This window comes from Thunnus maccoyii, chromosome 13, assembly GCF_910596095.1.
Source record: "Thunnus maccoyii chromosome 13, fThuMac1.1, whole genome shotgun sequence".
Lineage (NCBI taxonomy): Eukaryota > Metazoa > Chordata > Actinopteri > Scombriformes > Scombridae > Thunnus > Thunnus maccoyii.
This window is the reverse complement of record NC_056545.1, coordinates 26,324,782-26,346,340: the sequence shown is the minus strand read 5'-3', so window position 1 is coordinate 26,346,340 and position 21,559 is coordinate 26,324,782. Positions and strand designations below refer to the sequence as shown.

The 21,559-nt window shown below is 42.1% G+C and overlaps 1 protein-coding gene across 2 annotated transcripts in view; it reads right to left on the bottom strand.

Moving 5' to 3' along the window:
* Positions 1–21,559, bottom strand: part of spns2 (spinster homolog 2 (Drosophila)) — a 68,108-nt gene that overhangs the window by 29,168 nt on the left and 17,381 nt on the right. For both annotated transcript variants that reach the window (XM_042431994.1, XM_042431993.1), the window contains exons 2-3: positions 18,367–18,432; positions 3,049–3,185 (exon numbers count right to left, since the gene is read on the bottom strand). In XM_042431994.1, the coding sequence (XP_042287928.1) occupies positions 3,049–3,185; positions 18,367–18,432 (203 nt within the window). The remainder of the gene's footprint in view (positions 1–3,048; positions 3,186–18,366; positions 18,433–21,559) is intronic.

Genomic DNA, 21,559 nt, shown 5'->3' with positions numbered 1-21,559 from the left:
GTGTGTGTGTGATAAGGTTACACTCTGTTGTGTTTGTCAGCTGTAAAAAGAGATTAACGTAGGTGTTGTAGGTAGCAGAGGCAGAGCTAAAACGGTGACCTCTGAGCAGACCTCAGCTCACAGCCGTCAGTCCAGGCTTCATGCTGGTGGATGGGACATTGTGTCACAAGGTCGTACACACAGCCATCAAACATCCCCTGGAGACTACACCACACACACACATACACAAACACACACACACACACACACACACACACACACACACACACACACACACACACACACACACACACCTCACTGTAAGATGACACGCAAGGGACGCATCCCACAACTATCTTTACTGTGGCATTCGCCTGTATTATTTTCAGTGATGTGTGTTTGCCTTTAACTGTTTTTGCCAACTTTTGGTTCTGAATTATATCTAAAAAAACTCAACTCTGCTTTCACTGCTTATACATGTATCTTTGTGTTTGTTACATTGTTTCGAACGATTTACAGCGAGTCTATTTTCTTCTTTTAATGGCCCCTCGTTTAGTGGGATCATGATGGTAGCTCTCCTTGTGTGTGTGGTCACCAGAATACCATCGGCCCTTGGAACAGAAGTGCTAGCAGCAGTGACAACAACAAGAAAAACTCCAGGCAGCAATGCCAGGAAAGCGCCACAAAAATGAGGTTCAGAAACTGTAAACGCAGATTGAAGAGTAGGAAGAGATAAAAGAGAAGAAGGAGGTTTTGGATGGTTTTCAAACTCTTCTCACACGGTTTAAAGAAAAATCTTCAACATGAATCATAACAGTTGTCCACTGGATGTTTTTTTAAAATGTCCAGAAGAGTTTTAATTCAGTATGACCTATCATATAAAACATTTGGCAAATCCTGAATACAATATTCATAAAGGATTTAGAAAAAGTGCTCTTGCCATTTAATGTTTTGCATTATTGATAGCACAGCGTGCCTCCTTTTAATGCACAGAAAGAGAATATACCTCTGTAATGAGACACAGGATGCTTGATGCTAATTATTGAGAGAAATGGCACATTGGATTATGCTACTTTGACTCATTTAAAATCTGTTCTTAGTTTACACTTTCAGATAATATCAATTTCCTCAGTCCATTCAAGGAGATGCTTTGTACTGAAGAGTTATAACTTACAACCCATTTTGTCTCTAACTGTGTCATCCACTACTATTTACTTTTCCTACAGCACATGGACCAATGTGCCAAAACTAAATGGTCTGTTTTTTACAGGTCAGCAGCTACTAGATTCATTATATTGTTTTAATACAATTTAATTAATGAGAGTGCAGTTTTATTCCTACTAGGTTTAAGTTAAAGCTGCACTATGAGCTACAAGAGCAGAGATGTACCTCTACCAACATCATGACAGCTGACTGACACAATCTGAGGTTCTGTAAAGTACCAACATTCACTGGTCGTTATAAAATACTACAGCGATAACGATGATAATCATCATAAAATTGATAAATTGTTTTAATAATAATAATGGATCATCAATCCATGCAGCCAGGCCTTATTATAACAATAGCAGTTGAGTGGTCATTATCCTTGTCTCACTGTCTTTATATTCATGAGATAATACTCAATGCAATGAGTCTTGCTTTCCTCTGGATAAAATTATAATTAGAGATGAACTTGGAGATAATAGAAAGTAAATGCATGTTATCAAAGAAGTGCAGGATATTCCGTTTTTTGGCTCACCGTCAGGAACTGCAGGCCACAGACCGCCGCTGCTTTGTTTCAAATTTCGAATGACCTACAAGTGATCACTGTATGACGATAATCTGTTGTAGTCATGCAGGAAAAAAGTAAGACATTTCACCTCGTGACAGCTGTAAATATCTGTTACGTAAGATGTGAATTCCGTATCTGCTGCAAATCCTTGCAAAATGCCCCAGAGTGTCTTAAATGCGTAATGATAGGACTCAGTTGTAAGTGGCTATTAAAATTTCATTGCATGTCATGTCTTTCATCTCTCATGGCGACAGTGCCGTAGAGCTGTTACGTAAGAGCCATTTACTCTTGTCTCATTTGATTGGCACACTCAGGAACATGTCTTGAGGGCGGAGTTAAAGTTTGAGGCAAAGGACTGTGGGTGCTGATGATCCCTTCCCATCTCCTCAACAGCAGTCAGCGGCATTTGTGGCATTTGTCAGAGGGGAAGAAGCCCTTGGCCAGAAGCTGCCTGAATGCATTTCCTACTTAAGCGAATGACTGCCATCTTGTCTCCTAGAAGTCGAGTCTATGGGGGATTTAAGACAAAGGACGCCCTCCTGAGATCATCAACATACACACATCTCCGAGCTGTCATTCCCTTCCACAGCTCTGGGCTGAAGAGCCTTGGCAGTGGACGGGCTTACTCACTGGAGACACGACACAGTGGGGCCTTGTGGCGTTGCTCTGCAGACATGCTATTGCCGCATAAATTTGACTAGCTTAGCTTTTAATGCCATCCCTGCTTGTCGAGTGACTTCAGATTGTCAGTTTCTACGATCTTTATTACAACTATCCATCAAGACGGGTTTGCGTACACACCCACGCATACATGTACAGAACCTTTTACTGTGATGGTTACTCTCAGCGGGATACCCTTCCCCCATGTCATCACCCCCCAGAATAATGTCATTGTTTAATGCATTGTTTAAATACCGCCCAGCACACAGGGGCTTTTAAAGATATGGAATCGAAATCCACTTGTCAGGGGGCAGTGAAACGAAAGAGTCTTATCTTCTAAAGCATTGTAATTGAGACAACTCTGAGGCATGAGCCTTCATTAGTTGATTGTCTGGTAGCCAGCGAGCAAGAGAGAGAGACATAAAGAATGCCTACAAAGCAGAAGCGAAGCGGGTGTCCGGCTTAACGAGTGTGTCATTTCATTTCACTAGCCTTAACATCAAGCATATCCAGATCATAACAGAATAATTAGCTCGCCAGTGTCGACCATATCACAAGGACGACGGTCTAATAGAATTACATTTGAGCTCTTGTGCCGCGCTTATTCTACAGCTCCTGTCAGAGCCATGCCATACCTCTTTACTGATGAAGGAGCTCGACAGAGTAACAATGGACCAGAAGAAAATGCCACAGCTCAGGATGACCTTTCTGTTGAAGCGGTCGCCCAGGTAACCGAAGATTGGAGCTGCCACCATGAAGCTGCAGATGAAGACTGCGGAAGGAAAAGAGAAAAAAGAAAATGTTACTTTGGTGACAGAAAATGATTGAGCTATTCACAGTGCTGTGTTATTTCATTGCACTATGCTGTAAAGATCCTTGAATTCCTAATGCGCTAAGCCAAGTATTTCAGCTCGCAAGTCCATTTATTAAGCCAGGTCTGTCCAGATCAACTGTGTGATACCACCCGGCCAGAGACACAGTGAAGGACTGCCAGAGGACACCTCCATTCAACTTCAACCAATTAGGATTCCATTACACTTCACCCACACTTACTACAAGAAACCTGACAAAGGAATATTAAATACAGATGATACAGCAGTAGGAAATGTCACTGAGAAAGGTGGTGCGGGTTGTAAAGGATTTAATTTGTGAAGAGAGAGGAGAGGAGAGGAGAGGAGAGGAGAGGGAGTTGTGCAAATGCAGTGCTACAGATTGGAATATGGCCCGACACAGTAGCTCTTAAAAGAAACAGAGGGTGAGAAAAGAGACACAGATACGCTCATGTGTTGTCAGTTTGTTTATATCATACTTATCTAAAATGTGGTGGAGGAAAAAGTCAGTAATAAAACATGTCAGGGACAATTAATAGCAGCATATCACACACGAGCACTGATTCTTTCACACAGCATTCTAGGGAGAGGACCGCAGTGGCTGTCAGGCCATAAATAATTCCTCCATCTTAATTTCTTACAACTGAACTTATGTCCTGGTGAAAGGAACACAAGTGCTTTAAAATGTGTTCGCCTAATTGCCCCACTGCTGACTGGACAACTACGCCTCATTCTCAGAGCTTTTAGTCAATATTTATGAGGAGGACCAACCCAAACAGACGTGAATTTTTAATGCTCTCAAACTGAGTTTTGTGTCTTTGCAGAGGAGAAAGGGCAGAGATGTTACTCTTGACAGCAGCAAGGGGAGCTCGGGGGGCAGGCTGGAGTGTTTTGACATATCATCAGCATAAACATACAGAAGAGGAAGGGAGGAGAGGAGATGAGAGGGAAAAGAGAGGAGGGGGGTGTTATATAAGACATGGGCATCCCAGTCCCACAGCTGCTGAGGCCAACCAACAGGATAAGGGACAGAAATCAGATTATAACGTAACTGTAGTTATGAACAATGTGATGTTATTGTATAATAAAAAGAAAAATATGTCCTTTTGTAACCTTATTTTGGGAAAAGTAACTGCAAAGAAGAGTAAAAACAATCATGTTATGTTACTTTGTTGCAGGTATTTGCATGAACTCTCTTTGGGCAGCTAGTTAAGTCCACTATGCACTGCACTGCAGTATGCGTAACAATCAGTGCGTGTTTTGTTTGAAAATGACTTGAAAATGAAACAAAGGGTGGAAAAACCTGTAAAAACTAAGCAGCAACATGCACATAAAAACACATCAAATAGAATATAGTTCTGAAAGAATGTGAGATGAAGTTCTTCTGTCAGTACTCATTCTTATAAAGCTGCATTCAACCAATAAGATATGATTTTATCAAAAGACTAGTTCATTTCAAAGGTACTGATGATCAGCCCGAGAATGAAAACAGATATACTGATATGTAGTGCAATCAGAGTGCCAGTGATTCATGCATTTATGTGATATTCAATAAATTCTTAAACAACCACTGGCTCATTTTCTAACCTGGCAAATGAAAATGAGATTTTAACCACAAAGGAAAAATGAAAACTCCGGCCGTCTGTTACTCTATTAACTAACTAACTATTATTATTTCACAAAAAGCACGTCCATTAAATTGATGAACCTTTGCATTTATTGTTTGAGGCAGGTTTGCTTTAAAAAAGATTCACAACTCTATGAAATTATTATGTCTAAAGACAGAAATGAATATTATAATAATACATCAATGGGTATAAAATCAAAACTGCCGGCTAGACTTTCTGTTTAACTGATATTTCCTGCAAAACACTGGAATGCGTCCATCTCGGTAAAATGCAGGTGACCTCACTATGTCATTTTGAGAAAAAAAATCCCACATCATAATGAAATGTAATTTAAAATCTAATTTAAAACTAATTTGCACTATTACTAATGAATGAATCAATTACATTTGCAGTTTTCAAATGTCCTGGGATAACTGTATCTCTCCCACCTTGTCTCCTTCATTTTGCCTGCATTTCCCTCCTTCTCTCTCTTTCTGCAGCCTCCATCATGAGCATTTATATTGCTAAGTGCTGCAGGTCTATTGTGCAACGTTAAATGACTCTGATGACTGCTCTGTGCAGGTCCGGCTCTCTAAAGAGCTTTACCAACTCACCCTGCAGCCACAGCACCGCTGGAGAAACCCATGCATGCACACACGCACACAAAAACACACGCACAAACACACATAGAGCGGGGTGTTCTGCAGTGCATGCGGTAGATAAGAGTGGGGAGAGGTCCACAATCATACACCACCAGCTGGTCCACGTGGATTTTAAAAGCCAGGGGCCAGAAATACATATCCTCACATCATTAACTGGCCTATTTTAAGTCATTAGTGGGACCACACATCACCATCGCTCTGTGTGTCTTTATTTCATGTTATTTTGTGATTTGTGGATAAGCTACGGCATTTTCTCATGGTTCATTATCACGTTTTAGCAGTGTCAGCACATGGGAACGAACTCAGGTCTTGACTGTGTGTTCACAGTTATTTAATGCTAACCTTGCTGCTGAGTGAGGGAAAGGAGCCTCATGTTTATATTGGTCTAATATCTTGCATGGTTGGTGTATGTTTAGCTTCAGTGTAAGCAAAAGCTAACGAGGAGATAGCACCTACTCCTTGGTATAAAACTCCGTATGAACAAAATCCAAACAAATGTCCATACTATTTCTAGAAAAAGCACAATTTGGATCCAACATTCATGTCGACTGAGCAGCCCAACAGAGTAAGTGTGCAGTGACTGCCAGATAAACATTTTCTCACAAAGCTGCTTTGAACTCTAACAGATGAATATGGTGATGAATTACTACCACACTTGAGTTGCAAGCACATGCTTTATTTACTTGACACGAGGCACAGGGGAATAAGTCGGGTTGTTATTTTAAGAAATAATCAGATACACCTTTCCACAGAATCAGGGAGCTTTAGTTTCAGATTCTTTCCAATCAGGGTCAGCAATGACAAGTGACAACAACAAGGATGTCTGTGACCTAATATGTACTGTAGATCTACAAGAGACTGACGTATTTGAAATGTGCAGTGCCAATAAGACATATTTCCTGTGCTGCACAATACGATATACAGTATAACATGGATTCACAAAGGAAACACATGATTCCTTTCATTCTATAAAAATCAACAGGAAACTGTCATGGCGTCATTTTGGTGTAATTAATCCTGTGTTACACTAAATATATTAGTGCATATATAGATAGAAGGATAATCTGCATTAAATATAAAACCCGTAGTGTCACTAAGACCGGATGCAGGAGTAACCTTTGTGGAGGCTCATCTGCTCCCAGGAAATGCTCCATCACTACAAAGACTGTCTATGAAACTCTCACACTGTTCCCGTGTCAGTCTCCATCGAAGGCTGCAAACCTTCAGAGGCTCACATAGAGAAATCTGTCATGCTCGGAAACAGCGATTTCCTCCCTCTAGTGCAGCTCATTTTGACGGATCGGTTATGATCTTTTTAAAAATAAACGAACACTCAAAAACATTATCACATCATTCAGTTCACCGTCTGCAGAAGACTGAATGTTACCCATGCAGCATAATCTGCAATGCAGACCAACTGTTTGGCTCCATTAACAAGCGTGGACACATTGACAAGAAAATAAATGTGTTCAGTCTATTTCAAGACACCGTAGGGAGGACAAACAAACCATGACTAACAATAAGTCTCCACAGAAGCATGGTCACACCCAAATTCTCAGTGCAGGCAGTGTGAATTGCAAACCCCAATGGCACAAGTTCAATTGATTCATAACTCAATCTGCAGAGGATGTGTGTCAATATGCGGTCTTAAACACCTTAAATGGCCTTGTCGAACAGGCTGTTCACTAGGGGTGTAAAGGTTTGATTGACATACAATAAACAGCTTTTGAATATGAAAAATAAAATGCTGCCTGTCCACGTAAGTCACATTCCTCAGCTACCACACCATTGTCTCTCTCTTTATTCTTGTTTATGCAGTGGAAACCATGAGCCCACATGTTTGTGTGATCTCCAAGTGCCGTCGGAGATAAGCCCTGGCACATCACCAAAGATGGCAATCTCTCATTAAATAAAGTGCATACAGTATGTAACAAAGATGCAGTAGGAAAAACCAAACAGCGATGAGTTGATGTTTGGATCGAACACCACGGATATACACTGTGGACGTTTACACCGCGGACCAAAAGGGAGGAACAGCTTTCACAACCTCGTTTGTAGAACAATGCTCAGCTTTGACTACTTCTTCAGACTTTTTTATTTAAAACAATTTTCCATGCTGTATTTCTGTAATTTGGCTTCCTTGGTCTATTCTGAACACACTTCTATTCCAAGTCTGTCTGTCCCGTGAGAGGGATCCCTCCTCTGCTGCTTTCTTCCATTGTTTGAGGTAGTTTTTCCTTATTTGAATTGAGGGTCTAAGGATAGAGAACTTGCTGTACAGACTGTAAAGCCCCCTGAGGAAAATTTGTGATTTGTGATAATGGGCTATACAAATAAAAATAGACTTGACTTCAACTGCATTTTCAGTGTTTTTCACCTTTCATAACTGAACCTCTTCTGTTTGAAGTTTCAGTTTCACATTTGACTGATTAATTGAGATTCCTACAGAAAAAAGAAAATAATAAATGCTAAGAAAGTGTGATCTTTCTATGTAGCAGATAGGACAAACTTTTTAAAAAACTTTTATTATATTATTTATTAAACTTTTATTTGAATTATTCACAGTTGGTGTATAATTACGATGGTTATATAGACATCTCTCTCCACGGGAAGTGACTCAACCGTAGACTCAAAAGCAACTCAAACAAGCCTTACAGTATCAGCTCTGCCTGACATCCTGCCTTTATCATTAGGCTTATGTAACATTTGCCCTTTTGCCATTTGCTCTATTAGCTTAAGAAACACAGATTCCTTTCTTTTAAAACCATTGTTTACCTTATATCTCCCTCCTCTTAGACGGTGAGTAATTGTCAATTCCACACCAGCAGCGTAAGTTTTCTCCAACAGTGAAGAAAGCAAGGTTGTTCTGTTAATTAATGGCAAGGACATTTGCAACTAAATTATTATATTATATAATAATGATGCACACAGCCATGCGGTGAATATAGAGATGATACCTTACTGTGTTGTTATTAATGTTTCCACATCTAACTGCAGGGAAGCCTTTGAGACCTGTGTAGTAGAAGTGGATTTGAATTTTAAAGCCTCTATAGAATAGATGAATTAATCATTATTTCTATATATTGTTTCTATATCTTCCCTTTGTAACCAGAGCTGAAAGCAAAAAGTCTCTTGAACTCTGTGTTTACTTCTGACACAATAGAGCAGCAGTCTGAATTAACTACATCTTTTCTACATAGAGCGCACTGAATTCTAATTACAGTCATATACTGGATATGCCTCACATAAGAGTGCCAATCCTGTTCCGATGTTATTCAAATTGCAAGATGAGATGCTGTGCATATTTCTCAAAGTCTCTTAAGCAAGCAAATTGCATCAATTACCACAGACTTAGGACATTCCATGACACAAGAATAGCTGTGAACGCTGACACAAGAACAGGTAGAGACACTGGAAACACTGGAGTCAGGTATTTAAGTTTAACATTACCGTGTTACCGTGACGCAGGTGAGTCACACTGTACCTGTCCGCTGGTTACCTCGTTCATACCTCAGAACACTAAACCAGAGAAAAGTCAAATGTATTTACTTACTTCCTACTTACATACTTACTTACTAGTGTTGTTTCCCAGCATGGTGATGTAACACACAGAGCCATCCTCAGGCAAAAAAACATTTACTAATGGCTCTGTGTTATTTAAAACTCTTATTTTCAAATGGAACAACTCTTCACTTTTCACTAATGACGGATTTTCACTTAATACGCCATCAAGTCTGCAGTTATAAATGGTATGGTGAATGTCAGTGAGTCCTGGCTTTATCATTTATCATCCTTTATTAACATCATCATCATTTATTCTCCTTGACATTAGTAGCACCTTATGAACCCCTTAGCACTTTATGAAATATGTTGCATGGTGAGTTGGTACCCAAGCCTTTTTATCTTTGAAGCCTCATCTGCTAAAAATTAATTTAAATTGGTCCATCTAACGAGGCCTCTTCCTCATAGTTCAGTTAGGTAGTCTGATGTTGGAAAGTTCTTTGTGCAAGACAGTAAAATAGCTAAAAATGTAAGCATTTAAAAAGAGTGGCATGGCACACCCTAAACATCAGTGTGTAGAAATATCCAGTAGAGCTTGTCAGAAGCTTGCTGTTTGGTGGAAACAGAAAGTAATGACACCGAATATAACTCTACTCAGAAACTGAACACAATGGATCAAGCTGCTACCCCCACTGGCAGACTGCTCACACAAACACACACACACGCACACTCTTCTCTTGCCACACACAGAGGGAGACTAGAGACATTGGACATCCAGCTTTCGCTTTGATTGGCCAGTGGAACAACAATACCTCTTAGGATGACTCACCCCCTATGATTCAATGCCACTGTGAATAGAGTATGAGGAGGAGATGCAGACGCACGTATGTTTATACAGTATGAATGTGTGTACGTGTGTATGCGATTGATATTCACTGAAGCTGTGCAGATGCATTTCCCTATGAAACACTAGTTTCCCCTGAAGAGAGCACCTGTGAGGCTTTGCATCCGGCTGTGGGATACCAAAAGCTCGGCAGCCCATTTGATCCTTTTTTTTTTTTTTTTTTTTTTAACAGAAAAGCATCAAGGCAATCGTCTGGTTATATGTGGGATAATTCACATTTCTCTTGAAGGTGATTGGTTTAGTTTGAAAAAGTGGAAATGAAGGCGCTGAAAGGAACAAAAATACATTACGGCACAAATGCAGATACACACAGAAAGTATTATGCTGCTTTCAAGTGCTGCCTATAAACCCCTACCTCTGAGATCAGACTTTTTGAAGAAAATATGATCGGTCACAGCCTCAAGTGCTCCTCCTTGGTAATAAAATCAGCTTTTTATTTAATATAGAAATCGAATGGCACAGAGCAACTTTGTGCTGCAGTAGCGGAAAAACAAAAATAGGAAAAACTATTTCAGACTCACATTTGATTCTTTAGGTTATTGAAAATGAAAATGCATCACAACTAGAAGCTTAACAGAGACAAAGTAGCAGTATCCAACAGTACTTGTTACCTACATGGGGTGAAAAATAACATACAGTAATAAATCACATCATTATGTTCTTTACCCCCTAAAGGAAAGGTCACAGCTCATTCCTACTTTCCTGTCATCTTTTTTTTCCAGGTTTGCAATGTGGGTATTTCCCACAGTAACTGATGGCACTGTCATCTTTACAGCTGTGAAATCTGACAGTCAGGACAGACAGTCTAACCGAGGGACAGCAGTTCGAGGAATCTGAATGTCTGTCAGCTGCCAGAGACAGAATTAGAGGAATAGGAGAAGCACATCCTATCCGCAGGTCTGTACATGTCTGCAGGCCAGGCGTTGTCATTCAGTGCCATTTACAGCCCCGCCGAGTGCCACTTTGACCTGTTCGCTGCGGACGAGGTGTGTGTCTAGGTGTCAGCGCTCATCACATTGCAAACACTTCCATAAATACAGCCTCCCTCTCCAGTGCCTGTTGACTCTCCTCCACCTTTGTGCCTCTGCCTTTTCAGTCATTACAAAGGTTATCTGCTTGCTGCAACCGGAGGCGTTTGTATGGAGAGTAAACTACGGATGAGTAATATCTGTTAGTCAGTAAAAACAGCTTTATAAGTCTGTCCTCGCTCTGGTATTGGCTCAGTTTAAGAAATTCTCAAGTCTTGGCTATTATGACCTCTATTATGATACAGATGAACTAATCTATTGTGCTCAGTTGCGTAGGAATGGAGTGCTATTGATATGTTTCACAGAAAATATGTCAATCACACAAATTACTGCTTCAACAGAGCATTGTTGGGCAGAACCATTCAGTCATGAGATTTTGCTGTTGCTCTTTTTGGGTGACGTGTGTTGTCACCACGGCATCTTGGTGACTCACCTTAAAGACAATACTTGAGTCTTTTGATACAATGTGAGAACAACACTTATAAACCCGTTTTCTAGTTTGAATGTTGTGTAGAAGACACTGACGATGCTGTGAAAATAAAGCAGGTAACCCAACCCTGCATACCGCTGTCAAGGATCTCGTCACACACAGACGGAACATGTCAGCCACTCAAACCAGAAAAGGAATATAACACCATAAATAATACATAAAAGTTTCACTCTGCAACAGATATCAGAGATGCGTGGACAGTTATGGACACACGGGCAAAAGCTGCCAAATAAATGAATCTGTCCACAGTGTTGGACTGTCACTACTGTGTATGAGCTGCTGCCTGATAATTAAATTAGTGGCGAAACTAGATCCTCGTTTAGCTTTTTTTTTACCTTTTCGTAAACTTTGTGGTACTTGTTGGTATTAGAGGCTGCTGTCTCTACAAAAACCACAGATTCAAACTGATCGGGTAATTGCAGAAAAGTACCTGAAGCATTCCACTGGGACATGTGAAGCAACACTTCATGAATTTCTGAAGTTTACAGGTAAATGAATCCTCACTGTTTCCAAGAAGGAAGAGATGGCAAAATATTCAAATAACAGCATGAACATGTGAGAGACGGGAAAGAAAAGGAAGTTTTTGGTAGCACAGCTCTTCTCCCTGCAACATTATTGAGTATTTCATTTAGGATTACTCATATTATAGTATGGTATTACATTTGACAATTCATCATTATAATGCAAATGTACAATTATAGTAATACAGAGGTTGAAATGGCATGGTAATTTTCCTACTATTGTGGCTGTGGAGGCTTACTAGCGTGTATTTGTTTAATAGAACGCAGCCTGGAGGTTTTCACAGTCTCTGATGTTTTATATTTAACACAACACTAAATCTAATACTGTTTACTGGAGATCTGGGCCTCATAAAAGGCCGCTGTGTATCCATATGGAGTAATTAACTCTTCTCGCTGCCTGTTCGCTACGATATTCAGATGAAATAAGAAAATCAATATACACTACTACAAAGGTTGGAATAAGAGCTAATAAGTCACATGTATTTTATTATCTTGACCTTGTCACTGCTGACTGAAAATGGTTTTATAGTGGAATAAGGAAACAAAAAGTCATCAGCAGTGTCCCGTGCTCCGTGGCAGCATCGTGCTCTGTTTTCTCTCAGGTGTGCGGTTCTGCTGGGAGCGGCAGGTTTGTTTCTTCTTCATCTAATGATTAATGGGACTGCCTGTGGAGGGTGTGGCACATAACTTTGGCTTGAGCAGGACACTAGAGCCGACCAATGTGTCTTACATTAACTCAGATGTTCTCATACATCACGTCTCTCCCTCCTGGATTCCCCTTCATATGGCGCACCCAACATTTCTGCATTCCTCACATTTCTGATGGCCGCTAATTCTCTGCGAAACCTCTCCGTTCAGACTTCACCAGTGTTGGATTACCAATCTGTTGGCTGCTGTTCGATAAACACCACATGCAGTCTGGGAAATACCCGTGCTGCACTTTCTCGCCCGTTTCTGACAAACTTGGCAGCTAATTCCTGCAGAAGCTGCCGTCGAGCGCTACCAAATGCCAGCTTAAACCCTTCTTATTTTATTCAATGCTTGAGCTACTCTGAGAGCTGATAGCTTATGCTTGTCACCGCAGCTGCAGCAGATCACTCCACTACCTGCTCAGTGTGAGAGCTGCAGCTGGGGAGAATTACACGCTGCTACAAATACCAGGCCGGCTGACAGGAGGAGTGCACTGGAACATCATCTTTTGCACATTAAAAGCACATATTAGAGGCAAACACATATGGTAAGAATAGAGAAAGGTGCTTGCGCTTTTCTAAAAAACAAGAAACAGTAGTGAGATGTGCAGTCAGTGAAGGTTCAGACTGCTATCCAAGCTGCAGCGTTAATAAAAATGTAGGGATACTTTCCTGTGGCTAGTGACATGGCACCGAGGGGAAATCCAGCAGATCACTTGAGTGCAGGGCGAAGAGTTTTTCTTTCCTGCCATTTTCCTGCAGTAACTACAGGGGCAGCCAATTTAATGACAAGCTGTGGCTGAAATGACAGAGGACCCCACTTGTCTGTGTTTGTGTTCTTGTATGCTACCCTTGTTATTGGGACTAATGGGATACGAAAACTACAGCTTACACACACACACATACACACACACACACACACACACACACACACACATTTCCTCTGCATAACCTACACAAACACACACTCTTTTAATGATGAATGAGAGCAAATAAGTAAGCAGCAGCCCTGTCTTTGACCTTGTCTGGCTGAGGTATGACCTATATGAATCGAGCTCATGTCCTTGACTAGGAGGGGTGTGGTGTGTGTGTGTGTGTGTGTGTGTGTGTGTTCCTAATTGATCTGTTGATGTCACTCGGAGCAGAAAGAGTGGAGCAGCCTCCCATGGCATCAGGCAATCGATTGGTGTTCAGCTTCTTTTTCAGAGGAGCAAGAGAAAATATCCCCATGAATTTTGTTGCCATAAATGCTTGATCATTCCCATGACGACCAAAAGAGGATGATGAAATAAGAGGTCCTATTTTCAAACCTGTGAGACGCTACTACAACACTCCCACTTCCCCTTTGTGCAGTTTCTGTGGTGCTTAGAAATAACGGACGACCAGGAATTTGATAGGACATTCAGATAAAGGGGAGTTAACTAAATGCTTGTTTAATTGGCCTTAAAATCCTGATTGGATTGGCAGTCACTCATCGGCAGTGCTATTGGTCGTTGACAGGAAGTGAGGGGGAAGGGGACGGGGAGCAGGGTGCCAATCATCGCCCAACAGCTGCCCTCCTCCGAGACATGGCCTATAAAAACAGCCTGAGATAGAGACACACACACACACACACGCACACACACGCACACGCTGTGATGTCGATGCATCCTCAGGTCATCATTCTATTCTCGTCTCAGCAGGAGAGGGAGACGGCGAACACCATCGCAATACAATTATTTGACTTTTGCAATCAATAGTGCAGAAGATTAAACCTTGCTGCCATGCGTGGCCAGAGAGAGGAAGTCACAGGTGGCTCTTTCGTCCCCCTCCATTACCCTTCATCTCTTATATCTCTTATAAGGTGCCAGTGGGAGTGACAACAAGGCAACGACAGCTGCCAAACTGCTGAGGGAGAGAGAGAGAGAGAGAGAGAGAGAGAGAGAGAGAGAGAGGAGGTACCAAGGGATACCAACGAGGGCAAGAGACAAAGTAGGAGCAGCTGTGAGTGGCCAAAACAGCTGATCAAGCACTGATAGCTTAACTTCCCACTGTGCAGAAGGAAATCAGAGAGGCTTCCTATCAACAGTAGAAAATTTTGATTGACACTGACCATAAACCCAACTCACTTTAGGCCTGAATAAATAATGGGTTCCAAACAGCCGCAGCTACAGCATGAGCTTAGCTACAGGATGGGATTAAACCCTCGGTGGCAAAAAAAATACGGAGCTCATTTCTACTAAGCACAATGCTGACTTCTGGCGGTTTTGGCTTAGAGCTTTTTTGGGTGCAGTGGCTATAAGTCTGATGTGTTAGCGGAGCTCAAGCCGTAAGTCTCACACAGCACCTGTGGCCTCATTCCTTACAGCTCACATACTGGCTGAATGGCAAACTGACACCATGTAAAGACTGGAGCGCTGTCAGTTGGTGTGTGTGTGTGTGTGTGTGTGTGTGTGTGTGTCTGTGTGTGTGCGTGTACGGGTGTCGCGTTTCAGACAAGGTGGGCAGCCACACACAGAACAGGGCACAGACAGTCTGTGAGCTGTTTTGAGCACCGGCTCCTTATTAAGCTGCCTCCCCTCTGTACATCCAGCCTGACTGATCCAAATAACTCTGCTTCCATGCTAAATCAGTAGAGGATAATAACTATGCCAGCTTCCATTATAGGAGATAATTTATCCCATTAAGACCTTTTTTTCCATGATTTGCCTCAAAGCACTTTCAGTACAATAACCTTAGCATGTTAACAGGAGAAGAAAGCCTTCTCTCAGATTTCTCAGTCTGGTGAACAAAAGGGCTCAGAACTCCCCTCAACCAAAGGTTATACCATCCAGGTGAACCCCCCTCTCCTCTTTCTCTTTTCCATTAACCTCCCGTGCCCTCCATACCCTCGGGACGGGTCCCGTTCACAGCTGCATGTGAGTGTCACTCACTTCAGATGGACCTTGCCTGACAGCCATTAGCACAGAGGCGTGCCTTTTCCAGTGGGAGAGCTGAGCTCAGGCTATCCTGGTGCTCTGACAGGTCTGCTGAGCTCAGGTGAGACCATCTCCGCATGCTGATGGACGGGCCGGAGAGCTCCAGGCTCAAACAACATGCCTTTACCTTAACCTGACTGACAGCTATGCACACCTCATCCTCTTACACAGAGAGCTGAGGCCTCAATTCCTCGGGCAATAATGACGCACATGCATACACATGCATACACAATAGAAATGAGTACATACCTCTGTCAGTTTGTATTGTGTAAGCTGCTTTCAGGGTCAGTGTGGCCAAATAACATAAATAACTGGTGCTGTGGAGGCTAAGCTATGTAGAGGCTGAGCTAACCACAGGGTGTTTTCCATTTGTTGTCCTTTAGCATGTAAACACTAGTTTACATCACCGCACTGCAAGAAACATTCATCTGACCAAGCCCTTCAATCTCCCTTTATTTTTCTTATTTTACTGTCAATGCGGTGAGATAATTCTACTTCTTCTTTTCTAGAAATGAGGATCAGATTCTTAAAACAAGCCAGGGAGGGACATGTTGCTATGCTATAATAAACAAAAGTCATAAAACATGTTGATTTTCATTGGAAACAGATAATATCATCTAATGCCACTGGCTGATTTTTCTTGTTCCAATAAAATTACATTTTAGGAGCCAAGAATAGACAAAATATAGACGTTTTTTCCAGCGCAATCAAAATGCAAACACTGCTGCAGGTTTCAGGGGCTCCTCTAGTGCTCAATCAGGATAGTATTTCCCAAAAGTAAGCAACTTGTCAGTTACTTGTAGATATGGGAAATTTTTTATTCCAGTAGTTTTGATAAAGAGCCAAAGAAAAGGGTCAAAACTCTCCATTCTTCAAACGGACCCAGAACAGAGTTCATAAAGGGATTCTGACTCAGACTTCTCTTTTTTCTTAGACTTGGATCCTGCAGTATGTGGTCAGTGTTTTTTTTTTTTTTTAAAGGTGTGAGGGTGACCTGGCAGCAGAGAAAGAGAGAAAGCCTCAGCGCACGCAACGCCTACTGCCAGTAAAACACCTACGTTGGCAGTTTGCATTCCCAGGTGGACGGAAGCTGCCAGGACAGAGGCAGCGAGGAAGGAAAGAAGGCAGAGCTGGCCTGGCCTGCAGGTGCTCACAGAGGCAGGGATTGTTCCCTCTGGAGACAGAAGTCGGGGGGTGGGGAAACCGGAAGGGACATGTGCTTACTGTAAACATATACATGCACACACTGAGACTCTCCACTCCAACAACCCCTCATTACATCAGCCCTGTAACCTCCCCTTCACACCTAGGCTCCCTGTCTGTGCCCACCCGCTCTCGCAGCTCAAGGCCCGGACAGCCAGCATTCCTCAGGCCGTTGTGAGATAGAGGTCGTCTGGGGATCAGGGGCCAAGCGGAGTCTAAACCATGACAGGCCAGGACAGGCCAGGCAACTCACAGCAAACCTGCTTTTAGCCTGGCCGGCTGGGTGCCTCTCAGGGAAGTGCAAATGCAGACGGTGCAGAGGGCAAATCAGCTACATATGCCGCTCCACTAACAAACCGCGTGTGTTTAAGTATGTGTGAGTGTGTGCCAGTCTGTCTGTGTGCATAACCCAAATAATGAGCCAATCCAAACAGAATTAAGAGTCAAACACCCTTCACAGCTTCCTGTTTCTTGTTAAGATTTCATACGAATCTGCTGGTGCAGAAGGTGCTGGTCAGAGCAGACAACACCTGGAAAGGTCAGTATGTTTTCATAAATGCAGGAACACTGATGATTGAAAAAAACGATGCCTCTTTGCTCACCCTCATGCTTTGCTTGGGCAAGACTCCTAAAAAAGTATTTGACTCCAGACATCATATGAAAAAAAGTTGATGTGGAATTGAGTTCAGACTGACGTTAATTTTTTATATACTGCTACCAGAGGAATGAGAAAAACATAATAAAGGAGATGAAAGAGAAACAATGTGTAAAGTAGGAACTGAGAGAAACGTCACTTCAGTGAAACGTATATTCTTCATATTATGTCGACGTTTAGTGGAAATGAGATTTGGAGGTGATGAAATGGCTTATTCATTGAAGAGCAAACAGAAATTACTACAGTGACTTTTTTCCCGCAGGGTATTTTTGTCCTCAACACACCATTCAGCTCACCCCAAAGTTAGCCTAAGAACATCAAGTGAAAGAGGAAACACTGGGCTGTATTCTTTCCCCTCAAACTCAAACCTGCCTGCTTGCCCTCAATGGTGCTTTGTGTGCAAGTTTGTTGGTGTTTGAATGATTCTGAGGTCACATGGAGACAAGACCGGGTCCTGTCCTCCAATAAGAGAGCTTTGCAAGGTATCTCCCTAAAAGGTGAATTCATTAGGGTTTAGATTGGAGCAGGAAACCCTGCCCTAAGCCAGAGTGCGCAGGCACTCCGGGTACACTCCGGCACGCAGGCTGTCAGGAAAACAGCCTGCCTGGCTCCCTACTTTGTTTTCCTTTCGATTGACCTGCCCTGCTACTCCCAGAACTCCCTCACTTCAGCCTCTGATTTGTTGAATGTTTGCAGACAAATATGAGGCAGGGCTGATTTTTGTGTTTTTTACAAATCTGACAAATCATGTCGTGTTTTTTATTTAAATCCTATGATTAAAAAAGAACACCTTAATACATCAATGTCATTATTGTAATTTGCCAAGTCACAGGACAGAAGTGAATGTGTTTAGGTGTTATTCAGAGATTTTTCACACGTGTAATTATGAGATTAAACGAGACTTACCTGTTTGCAACAAGCCGATGCTACTGTCTGTTTCACCGTAATGCTGCTGAATGTCGAGCAGAACACCTGCAAACAGGACGGAGAGGGAAAGCATAAATGTGGTTTCAAGACATGATGATGATAACCATAATCAGTGATACTGAAACACACAGCTCCCTTTTACTTAAAGCTAAATTCATTCTGGCTTTATGGTAGTCTTCTGTGGCTTATGATTATTGTTGGAAATGATGGATAGACAGTACTTAGGAGCGATCATTCACTTAACATCCCAGGAGAGCAATATAATATCTGTGATAAGTGCTCTCTTGGCTGACATACATTTTAGTAAAAGATTTTGCTGCAGGGTGTTATATACAAACAATTTGCGGTGTTAATTCGCTAAACACACCTTCCTCTGACACAAAAAACACACACGCACACACTTTATCCACCATTAGCTTCCCACTGGCTCATGTAAACAGCTCTGGGGAGCGGCTCCGACACAGTGACTGGAGTTGATTTGGGTTTACCAGATGACACTGCAACCGACTGTGTGAGGTTAAATATATCTGGTGGCTCTCATCAGTCAGCAGCACCATAACACCCCTCCACTGTGAGAAACCACAAGATCTTTGAAGTTATCTTAATCCTGTTACTGTAACCCAAGAGCAGTTATGCCGGAATGGAGAAAATTCACATACTATGCATCGCTTTGATGACATCATGAGGTGAATGGCACCTGGCGCTTAGCCAAAGGTAGGACAGAGAATATGTGCTCATTACAACATTAAGTGTGTGTTCAATGCAGCTAGCATGCTGTCAAACCCGTAAAAGGAATCTCATAAACCCTTTAAACACATCGTAAACATCAGAAGATGAAGATGAAGAAGAAGATCAGAGGGTGATAAACTGGGGTTAAAGAAACCCCTTTAAAAAAACATACAATTTTAAGTATCAGTAAACAAGAAGCTACAAGTCTCATCAAATGAATTCTTCTTCTCTTGAGACCACCAGCTTGGAAGGGTTCAAAGTCCTGTTTTTATTTCTAAAAAAGAAAAGAGGAGAGAAATAATGCATCTCTATCCTAGAACTCCTTGCAGTCCAGATGCAATGTGGTGTTCTTGGTGGTGCTAGCTGGCTCTCTGTGAAACTGGCAGGCTGGTCTTGGGGATTGCAACACAGCTCATGAAAATGGAACAGCAGCATGACTAACATTTTAAAAAGCTAGCAGCCTCTGATCTGTCTGCTCCTCTCCTCTCCTCGGAGCCCAGCAGACCAGCATAACCTTGCATAACCTGACCTCCAGAGTAGTGCACTAGTGTCTTTGTAACTGTCTCTCAGCAGTGACTCATATGCATCATGTCCTTGTCACCTCTGGGATTTTGTCTTGGAGGATGATGATAAAGATCAAAGCCAAGCAGGTAAATGGTTGCACTCGACATGATAGCTGTTGTTGAGTCTGTTATCTTTGGAACTGGCATTGCTTTGTCAACAGAGGAACACCGCAAGTTTTAAAGATTTTAAAGGTGTGATGCAGAGGCAGGTTTAGGTTGGACTATGAGCTGGGAGGAGAGACATACGTCAGATTCCTGTCATCTGAGTCAACGCACCTGCTCACATTCTCACACCACAGGCAGCATTCTTGTGCAACATCTCTTTGCTCTTGTTTCCCTTTCATAATTACCTGACTTTAAGTCAGTACTTGCATGCTAGTTATCACCCAGTTTCAGCGAAACTCACTGTTCAGCTACATCATCAATAAGGAAAATCAGAATTTCTCAAAAGCACATAAAAATACATACTTCAATTAGCTACATCACCTCTGAACTGGAACTGTGTTCCTTGTTAGCAGTTCCTTCAGCAGCGAGAGCACACAATATGGCAATTATACAGTAACCGCTTCAGGGCAGCCAGGCTCAATTTAGATTTCTATGCAGGTAAATCTCAGTTTGCATCCAGTCCGAGTGAATGTTGGACGAAATCAGAATCTGACAGCATATGTCACATTTCATTTATACACCTCGGGGATCTAGTTAATTCTCGTGTCCGAGGGGACTTAAAAATAAGAAAGCAGGTAAGGGCTTTGCTGAGCTGAGCTGATTTGATCTGCCACCATCACTCACACACTGCCACAAACACACACTTGAAAGCACATATAATCCTAAAACACATCACGTTGTCATCCCTTCATGACCTTGGCAGACAGGTTGGCTGCGACAGTGACTCTGCCCCCCATGTCAAGCCCGTCAACCAGCAACAACGGTGTTTAACACTGTACTACACAACTGCAGCTGTACTCTAATTATCCTGGAAGAAGTGCCCCCCGCCACACACACACACACCCACCACACACACACACACACACACACACACACACACCAATGCATTCACACAGCCTGCTGGGAGGGGGATTCCTACGCCAGATGGTGGAGCGTCCCTCCTGGACACTGTCTGCATTTGTCTGTGCCACACCCGTCTACACTCACGACACATTTATCAGACAATCAATAAAAGTAGAACTGGCAAATTAAAAATAGGAAAACAGAGCAGTGGATGTTAGATAAAATAGAGCCATATAGCCACTGTGTGATAAAGTCATGTAGGGACAAATCCAACAGGATTAGATCTATTAAAAAACTATACGATATACATAACATTCTGTATTCAAGCAGCTACATGTGTATCCATTTAAATAGGTGATAGAAGTCAGATCTAAGCAACAGTGTTTATTGTACTGGATTCAAGTGCAACGAGCTGTGTAATGAACTGTTCTAATCTGTAAGGGATTACAGAGAGCCAGCAGCTCTGTGTTTGTGTAGCAGCCTATCAGTACTATCACCTCTACTCTCAGTGAGGCCTTTTAATGCATGTCCTCTCTGTTTCTCTTACATCTCTTATTCCTTTCAGCGGCACCTCTCATTGTCTCACTCTCTTTCTCTTTCTTCTCTTTTTCTCATTCAGGCAACATGTTTTTTCTGACTTTTAAGGAAGTGTTAATGACCATGTTTTAATAAACGGAGGGAATCAGTGATGTATCAGATGATGAGGTAATACAAAGACGGACCCACGCCCAAGCAGACAGCACCCAGTTTAGTTGCCATGGCGATGCTTGTACGCACACTAGAAGAGATAAAGGTCGAGAAACCACAAAGGAACTCAGCTTTACAAATCTCCAAAATGTCTTTTTCTAATACTTCCCTCAAAATTCCTCATG